Source organism: Coffea arabica, chromosome 6e, assembly GCF_036785885.1.
Source record: "Coffea arabica cultivar ET-39 chromosome 6e, Coffea Arabica ET-39 HiFi, whole genome shotgun sequence".
Taxonomy (NCBI): Eukaryota; Viridiplantae; Streptophyta; class Magnoliopsida; order Gentianales; family Rubiaceae; genus Coffea; species Coffea arabica.
The window spans coordinates 20,719,381-20,728,988 of NC_092321.1; the positions used below are offsets into that span (position 1 = coordinate 20,719,381).

The 9,608-nt window shown below is 39.6% G+C and overlaps 1 protein-coding gene across 1 annotated transcript; it reads left to right on the plus strand.

Annotated features, from left to right (window-relative positions):
• The first annotated feature begins 3,338 nt into the window (after positions 1 to 3,338).
• Positions 3,339 to 4,508, plus strand: LOC113696555 (uncharacterized). Its single transcript, XM_027215958.1, has one exon. The coding sequence runs from the start codon at positions 3,339 to 3,341 to the stop codon at positions 4,506 to 4,508; it is 1,170 nt and encodes a 389-aa protein (XP_027071759.1).
• Positions 4,509 to 9,608: the final 5,100 nt, after the last annotated feature.

A 9,608-nucleotide genomic window follows, 5' to 3' on the forward strand; every position in this document is an offset into this window, starting at 1 on the left:
AGCATCCAAAGACTGGTTCCGCGAGTGCCGCTTCCCAAAATTTGCCAGCATTGCCATCGCATTGCGACTCTCAAACAGCATAAAAGTTAGGCTTTTCCACTTGCAATGCCTCACGTATAGCATTTTAAGTTTAATTAATACTTGAATACTTGAATCCAAGGGCAAGTTCAGATTTGTTGTGAAATTTGGGTTTAAATTTGATGTGGGTTGTGCTTAGTTTTGCAATTTTTGTGGTGGATTTGAGGATATACGTTATATTTTTCGAATTCGGGCAATCTTTGTGTTTCCAATTTGTTGCAGTTTATTTGCAGTTTCTGCAATTAGTGCAGAAAAAGCATGATCCGAGCTCGGATACGACTCAACACAGAAGGATCCGACCTCGGATCCTTTTGATACGAGCTCGGATCCATAGTTGTTCACTCAGATCCGAGGGCTCGTCTGATCATCTATTGAGACGGATCCGAACCCTGTTGGATCCGAGGGATGCCATAATTAATCCGAGCTCGGATCCTTGCATTTCATAATAAATGCGAGGTCTGGTTTTTTTTTTTAATTTTTTTGGATTTCGTCGTTCGAAAATTCGAGCTCCGTGAGTTCGCATTTGCTGAATGCGAAGACTCTTTGGACGTAATCCCATGCTCAAAATGCCCCACTTGTAGAATTCTTTTAAAATTCATCATAATTTTTTGTTTTTAAAATCTATTTCGCAGCTATTACTTTTGATCGAAACACTATCTATATTGGATATTGTATGTTTTGCAATTGGAGCTTAGAAATTTCATTGACATTATGTAGTTTATAGATTGGAGCTTTTGAATTTCATGGATATTTGGATTGTTTGACAGGGAGTTTTAACCCATTTATAGGGGAGACTATGTCGAAATTTTTGTAGATCTTTCTTTGTGAGGGCAACTGACTATTAGGTAATTTATTTTATATTACAACTACCATTTCTTAAGCATAAGGCTTAATTCGAATTTGATACAAATCATTAGCTAATTTATGTTATATTACAACTATTAGATGTTTGCCGACAAGTTGAAATAGTATAGTTTGTTAAAATTTGTTTCAGTAGAAAAGGGCGTTAGAATATGAAATACGGATTTATTTTAAGGCGAATTGATGGATTGAAAGTCAATGACCAACCTTGTAATGTTTTTTGTAATTGACAAAATCTATAATGCTAAAAAAGTGGCAAAATCTGCTACGTGGAAAAACATTAATTTTGTCCAATGATTCATTGCTAGAATATCACATCATCGTGAATGTGGATCTTGTTATGCGGTGTGAATGTGGAGCCCAAATATATATAACTTCCCGTACATTTCTTACGCTTGTACTTTGAAAATTATAGGATCTCTTGACAATATGTAGTGTGGCAAATATGATTACTACTTCATAAAAACCATGTTCGGATTGGTTGGCAGGGAGTTTTAGTGAAATTTGTGGATTGGTTGGCAGGGAGTTTTAGTCTATTTTTAGGGGAGACTCTGTCCAAATTTTCTAAATATTTCGTTCGGAGTTTTAGGCTATTCCTATCGTCATTTATAGCATATTTCATACCTGTTTTTAATTTTTTCATAAATATCTGGATCAAAATTAGTCTATTTAATAGTTTCAATTTCGACCTAGAGTCCATCCTCTTTCATTTGTTTGGACCCTTGGACTACTAATTCTAATATATTATCCCCAAAATAGGGATTCATTTCACAAACATGTCTGTAGAAAGACCTCTGCAGGTAAACCTATACTGGGGAGGACAAATACATTACGAGGGTGACTTTGTTTGTTATTTGCCTCGTACTTCCAATCGGACATTTACTTTGAGGCATAGGATTGGATACGGGGAGTTGGTTGACAGGATTTACCACTATATTGGGGTCAATAAAGGGATGTTCAAGCTGAAATTGTTTCTTCGTCAACCGTTGGAGAGTTTCAAATATACTGTTTCCGCAGTGGTGGATGATGAAACTCTTGATGTAATGTACGATCTTTGGATCGAAAGAGTTTCATACATGGCGGAGATTTATATCGAGAAGGAAGAAATCGTCCAAATGCCTGTAGTTAATAGCGTATTCACTGAACCAATAGGTAATGTTGGTCCAATGATGTCGCTTGTACATGCATTCATGGATCCAACAAAGTTTAACTTAGGTTCTAATTCAGTCGTTCCAGAGACTTCATCGGCATGTCACTATATGCATGATCATCGATCTATGGATTCATTAGAACCAAGACTCATATCAGGGTCCATGGGTGCCCAGGAATATTTTCATGGCCTGGATTCGATTCCAAATTTTGGAGATCCAGGTCCATCATGCCATATTTCTCCACATGAGATCGAGTCTAACCCTGGTCAAGGTTGTCGCAGTTCAGCTGAAGATGATGTATATGCTAGTATACATGATAGGCTCCTTGGCTCACCTGAAGATGATCCTGAAGAAGATGACCCGGAAGTTGATACGGAAGAGGTTGAAGAGTTGGAGTCGCAAGATGTGTCTGATAGTGACTCGGATGATGAGCATGAAGGTGGGGGTTTAAGAGTAAACCTCGATATGTTCGAAGATGACAGACGCAATAGCACAGCTGGCAGCTCTGCATATGTTCCAAGAGGAATGGCATTTTCTCCGATTTTGGGAGCATAGATGATGACGATATAGAAGAGGAGGATGGGTTGGAGCGTATTGTAACATTCAGTGAGGAGAATAATAATATACGTCTGCATATGAGATTTGAGAGTAAGGAGCAACTCAGCCGGGCAGTTAGGATGTGGTCAATTAATCACAATAGGGAGTTCAAAGTTATTGAGAGTAAGAGTAACACGTGGTTTGCTAAATGCAAATCATCAATTGAAAGAACTCCTTCCACTTCAGCCACGCCATCGTATCCACCCATGCGACTGGTGTGTTAGAGCCGTAAAGAAAAAGACTCATGAAATGTGGCAAATTACAAAATGGGTCAATGACCATAACTGCTTGGGCGACATGATTAGAAATAACAATACAAGCCTGACGGCTTCCGTTATTTCAAGGCACATCCTCCGTAGCATTGAAGATGACCCTGGATTAAAGGTCAAGAACATACTAAGTTCCGTTAAAAAAAACTTGAAAGTTGATGTGTCTTACAAAAAAGTTTGATATGCCAGACGTAAAGCAATTGAACTTGTGTTTGGATCTTGGGAGGCGAATTTTGCCGAACTACCACATTATCTCGATGCCCTGGTGCAATCCAATCCAGGCACCGTGGTGGAGTGGTCACATCATTCGGATAGTTCGGATCGATTTAAAAATTTTAAGTATGTATTTTGGACATTTGGATCGACTATTGAAGCATTCCACATGTGCAGGCCGGTTATATGCGTTGATGGCACTCATTTGCGTGGCGAATACAAGGGCAAACTCCTTGTTGCAGTCACTCAAGATCCGAACAACAAGATTCTGCCAATTGCTTATGCCATAGTGGATGAGGAGACGATTTCCAGTTGGTCGTGGTTCATGGAACAATTAAGATATAATGTGGCACTTGATCGACATCCTATCTGTGTCATTTTCGATCGCCACAATGGTATCATCTATACCATGACACACGTTGACTATTGGGAGGAACCTTTAGCCTACCATAGATTTTGCCTGCGACATGTTAGCAGCAATTTGATGACACACTTCAAAGGTTTACACCTTAAAAAGTTGTGTTGGGCAATGGGAAGGGCAAGACAATTACGCAAGTGGCGGATGTTCAAAAGAGAATTACGAAGCATGTTCCCAGATGCTTGGAATTATCTGTCAGCCATTAGTCCAGAAAAGTGGTGCCTAACACACAACGATGGCCGTCGTTGGGGCATTCTAACTACCAACATATCCGAAAACTATAATAATGTCATGCGCGGGGCACGCCATTTACCAATTCGTGCATGCATTGATATGACATTTCATTGGACAGTTGCGTTATTTAAGACGAGAAGGGAAGATGCTTCACATTATCGCAATCCTTTTCCCCCAAAGATATGGCGGCGTTTTAAGAATGCTGAGCGGAAGGCAGGCGCCCACAGAGTCATTGAGTTCGATGGCCCATCGGGCGTATACAAGGTTATCACAGGGCGGCGTGTCGATGGTAAAGGAGGCAATACGCAAACCATCAGGTTTTTTGATAAGACATGCTCTTGTGGAAAGTGGCAGAATTACAGGCTTCCTTGTTCACACGTTTTAGCGGTGTGCAGGAATAGAGGTGACAATCCGGGATTGCTTGTGGACCAGCAGTTTACCAAAACAAGCTGGTCCGTCCAGTATTCAGGGAAGTTTAATCCATTGCCGCATCAAGATACTTGGCTCCATCTTGGGTGGGAGCTGCAGGCAGATAGGAGCAAATTTGTCACACGTCGGGCAGGACGGGTTCGAACTAACAGAATTCGGAATGAGATGGATGAAAGGGATCCAGACGAACCAAGAAGATGTCGAAATTGTCATCAAACAGGTCACAATAGGAGAAATTGTCAGAATTATAGGTCTTGATTTGATCGACTCCCTAGAAATTTGAAACTCATGTCAGTGCTTTTTTTTTTGTTGTGGGGTTCGAGCTAGTTCATTTGTGTTCGATTCTGGATTTATTTTAAATAATTACATTAGTGACTTTCATTGTGCATTTGTCAAATGCATGCTTCATTCTGTACTTTGATAAGTATTGAAATAACCAGTTTACACGTGCAGCCCAACAATTTTATTCTTTTATCGCTAAATCCCCTATCCATTGATTTGTTGACATATCTATTAAAGGAATGCTCGGATGGTGTGTTATATGTGTTAATGCTCTTGTATATACAGAATATGGTATTTTTTAGGAGCTATTGACAGGGAGTTATGGCCGCTTTATAGGGGAGACTTTGCCAAATTTTTTTTAAAATTTTTAAAATATGACTACAAATACATTCTTGCAATATATGAATACATAGAGGGATAAAAATTGTTTCTAAAAAAAATTAATTGATAGACATGGAGTTTTAGTCGATGTATAACGAATATATGGTCAAAATTTGCTAAAAAAAAAAAAGCCGTGACCGCGATTTATAGGTCAAAATTTGATACAGCTGACTTTTTGGGTTTTACTTATGCATAACTCATGAAATTTAATCGGTGTCAGATATTTGCTTGGGATTATGGCCGACACTCCTATCCGTGCAGGTCTACATCCAAGACCATACGTGCACGACATTATATCGGCGGGAACTGCACACCGGGCACATTTCATTTTTCACGGACATATTGAGGGCAATCAGTTAGATGTCAGACAGTGTGACAGAGGATTTTGGGAGCATACGCCTATTCCTGATCGGGTTTGTCGTTATATTGCCTTGGCTGGATTTGAGGGGGTGCTTGAGAGTAGATATCAAATGGTTGATCATTCTTTGATCACAAGTTTAGTGGAGAGATGGCGGCCCAAGACGCATACATTCCATTTACCGGTTGGAGAGGCTACCGTGACATTACAAGATGTAGAGGTGTTGTGGGGGTTGCACATCGATGGTCCACCGATTATAGGGGTAGACACATACCGCAGCATTCAGGAGTGGGGAGCCATTTGTGAGGAGCTCATTGGATTTTCTCCTGCAGTTGGATACTTTGATGGACAGAGGCTAAAATTGGGATGTCTAGCAAAAGCCTTGGATACAGAGTTGCCACCCGATAATTCAGATGTCGAATGTAGGCAGCGCGCGCATCTACCTCTTACTGATATTAGGTGGACATTTATTGTCCGATAAGTCCAGCAACAAAGTCCCTTTGTTGTATCTTCCATTATTGCGGGACTGGGAAACTGTTGGGCAATATAGTTGGGGTAGTGCGTGCTTGCCGACTCTCTATCAGTCACTTTGTGATGCCATGCATCCTGCCAAATCGGCTATTGCTGGTCCATTAGTGTTGCTACAGGTACATTGCAATAATGGTGACATTTATATTCGATTTTTTGCATTTTATCATTTTGCAATTTTAACATTGATTCTAATTTTCTAACAGTTCTGGATTTTGGAACATATACCAACCATGCGTCCGGACCGAATCGCGCCGTTGGAGCATTGCCCTGGTCCATATGGAGCTAGGTGCGCGTTTCGCCCTTATTTCGGTTGTTTTACAGACATTTGTTATCGAACCAACTTTAATTTTATTCTAAACGGGTTCCTACTTTATTAAATATATGTGGAATAATGACTTGGACGTACACAGAGTTGTTAGGCATGTTGTGCCCGCATTCCGAGATCAGTTGACAGGCTTGCGTCCTGAAAAGGTATTGTACATATGTCCGGACAATAGGAATTTTTGAAATTCGCTCCAGTAATCTTTTCTGCCAATTTTAGTCGATCCAAAGCATAAATTTGTCATACTGCATTTTGTTAATCGAAATTGAGTTTGTTGGCAGGAAATTAACCTCCAGTTATATAGGAGACTCTGCCGAATTTTTTTTACAAATTAAAAAATTTTATAATAATGGTTGACTAGCATTTGATGTGCATGTAATGGCCAAAAGTGCCATTTTATTGTAAAAATGAAAAAATGATCAAAGAATCTCACCCTTCGATTTGCAATGTAGATGTGTTTGATGTGTTTTAAGAGATTGGATATTGTACTTTTGGTTTATTACATGTGCGTGGGAGGTTAGATTTGATAAAACATTTTTCCAACGCGTGTTTTGGAATTGGTCGGAAATAATCTGAAAAAATTTGAAAAATTGCAATTTCTGCAATTAGTGCAGAGAACTACAGATCCGAACTCGGATCCTGAGTGCCCAGACAGATCCGAGCTCGGATCTCAAAATTCTTCACTCAGATCCGAGGGCTCGTCTGTGCTTCCGGCGGTGTGGATCCGAACCATGCCGGATCCGCACCCTTTCAGCTGCGAACCGAGCTCGGATCGGTTCACAATTTGTCTAGCACTTTTTTTTAATTTTTAAATTGACCGCAACCGAGCACTTTTTTCATGAAATTGTTAGAATTGAATATTGGGAAGTTTTATTATTTCTTAATAGAAAAAATGAAATAACTTTGATTTTATATTTTTTTCAGTTCATATGGCAGCCATATTCGGAGGACGTTCTCGCTTCTCTTCCTGCATATTGTACTGCAGGTCGGGATATTTGGAGGTCTGTAACGTATCTTATTTGCTAGGATGTAGTTGAGCCGCACCTCCCTCATCGGGTTATGCGGCAGTTTGGGTTTCATCAGTCCCTGCCTGATATGAGGTTGACGGATAATCAGGCAGCTCTACATTCTCTAGATCGTCGTGGTAGGGCGAATCAAGACTGGAGCACCACGCATAGACAATATATTGATATTTGGACTTATCGACGTGTGCATGTACAAGATGGCACTGTAATTGAAGATACTACTTATCTATCGGATGAGTATGTTCAGTGGTATCGGGAGCGGACGGTGATTTATATTTCAAATCCGAGTCGATTTCCCGCTTTCCCAGAGGGCTTTCAGGGTGATAGTGCTAGGGCACAATATCTTGTACGTTTATTTACAACCCACTTTTAATAATCACTTTGAGTTTGCTCACATTTTAAACTATTTTTTACAACAGTATCTCCTTCTAATTCTTATATTTGTTTTTCCAGAACGATACCATGTCTCGCATGTATTTCATGGCATAGGACTCTCTTGTAATTAGTGATGAACAACACAACAGATATTTTCAAGAGTTGAGGGACTTTGCATCCACATCTTTGCATCATGTTGGAGAGTCACACCGACTTGCATTTCGCCTTGCCCACGTACCATAGGAGATTCCACTATACCCTGATCCATGTCGTGTTCAGCGAGCTCCTAGAAATACCCACGGAAGTCAGTATGGCGATGGACGACGTCGTAGACTCCGATCACCAGAACTCGCCATACAAACTGGATTCCATGGAGGTTCGATGGCTACTGAGGACCAAACTGGCGCATCTACTTTTGTCACTCCTCAGACCGAAGTCATGCATGAGAGAGATGTATCGATTGGGCATTCTAGGTCCCCTATTACTTTTCCAGATTTTACGCCCGATAGGGACTCATATCGGCATACTTCTGAGCAATGTGAAGGAGGTGAAGGCACAAGCACTCAAATTGAAGATGCTACACTGTTGACACATATTACTCAAGTCCATACAGTAGTCCCAAACCGACCACGTCGAAGTCAAAGAATACCCAAACCAACAACATGTGGTACTCATGGAAGACTTGGGCAGCATTGATGGCACGCTACTTATATCGTTATTGTATAAATAACCTAACTTATGGATTGCATACTTTTTTTGTGACATTTTGTATATATTCTAAAATTTCGCGAATTCGGGCTAGGAACAATGCCATCACGCGTATCTTATTTCTCACTTTATATGAGTACTCTTTTAAACAAAATCAAAAAAAATGGCTACATATGTAAACCAAAAAAGGTAAACTATACTAATCTCTCCTCTAGTTCAAACACGGTAAGTTAGTTACATGTCGAAACTTCATCAAAAAAAATTTAAACATACTATTTATAATATATTTATAAATTGTTATTATATGAGATTTGTTATTCATAGTTTCCCCATTAAATATAGGGAACAAACTTTAATATTCTCATATGGTCAAGTTAAAAATAAGATTTCAATTTTGTTCATGAAAATTAAGCCCTAACTTATTAACAATTTAATTTTATTTTACTGTGACCTTGAAAATAAAGAAGCAAGATGTGTAGTTATTTCGTTAGTATAGTTGTATTATAATAAAATTATTGGCTCACAAAAAAAAGAGTGGCTCGGAAGTTTCGACCCATGGGGAGAAAAAACCCTCCCTATTGTTCTAAAATGATCGAAATTTTTTTGAGTCGAGCCAACGACTATAAGCGAAAGAGCTTGTGGGGAGGCAACCTTACATCCCATAATATTGTAGTTGTGTTTTTATGTGTTTCTTACATTTTGGTGTGATTTAATTGACTAATTAGATATATTTCACTTGTTTGCAGGCGGTACCGGAGTTTCATCATTATTTTGGAGGTACAATTGAGGAACAAGTGTAAAAAGGGGGATTTTCTTATCAAATTGTGCTTTAAGTGTTTAGAATTCCCAAGCATACGTACAATGTTGCATTTTCATTATATTCACGTGAGTTTTGTTAATAACATATTTATACATGCTCATGGACTCATTTGATGTGCATATAATGCCCAAAAGTGCCATTTTAGTGTAAAAATGCAAGAATGATCAAAGAACCTCACCCTTCGATTTGCAATGTAGATGTGTTTGATGTGTTTTAAGAGATTGGATATTGTACTTTTGGTATATTACATGTGCGTGGGAGGTTAGATTTCATAAAACGTTTTCCAACGCGTGTTTTGGAATTGGCCGGAAAAAGAGAGAAAAAGTTTGAAAAATTGCAGTTTCTGCAATTAGTGCAGAGAACTACAGATTCGAGCTCGGATCCTAAGTGCCCAGACGGATCCGACCGCGGATCCATTGATCCGAGCTCGGATCCAAAAAATCTTCATAAATATCCGAGGGATCGTCTGTGCTTCCGGCGGTGCGGATCTGAACCATGCCGGATCCGCACCCTTTTAGTTGCGAACCGAGCTCGGATCGCAACGCGGATATAGCAG

Bases quoted from the DNA above. Each gene is read 5' to 3' on its own strand.
- LOC113696555 (XM_027215958.1), top strand. From the start codon at position 3,339: ATGTGCAGGCCGGTTATATGCGTTGATGGCACTCATTTGCGTGGCGAA.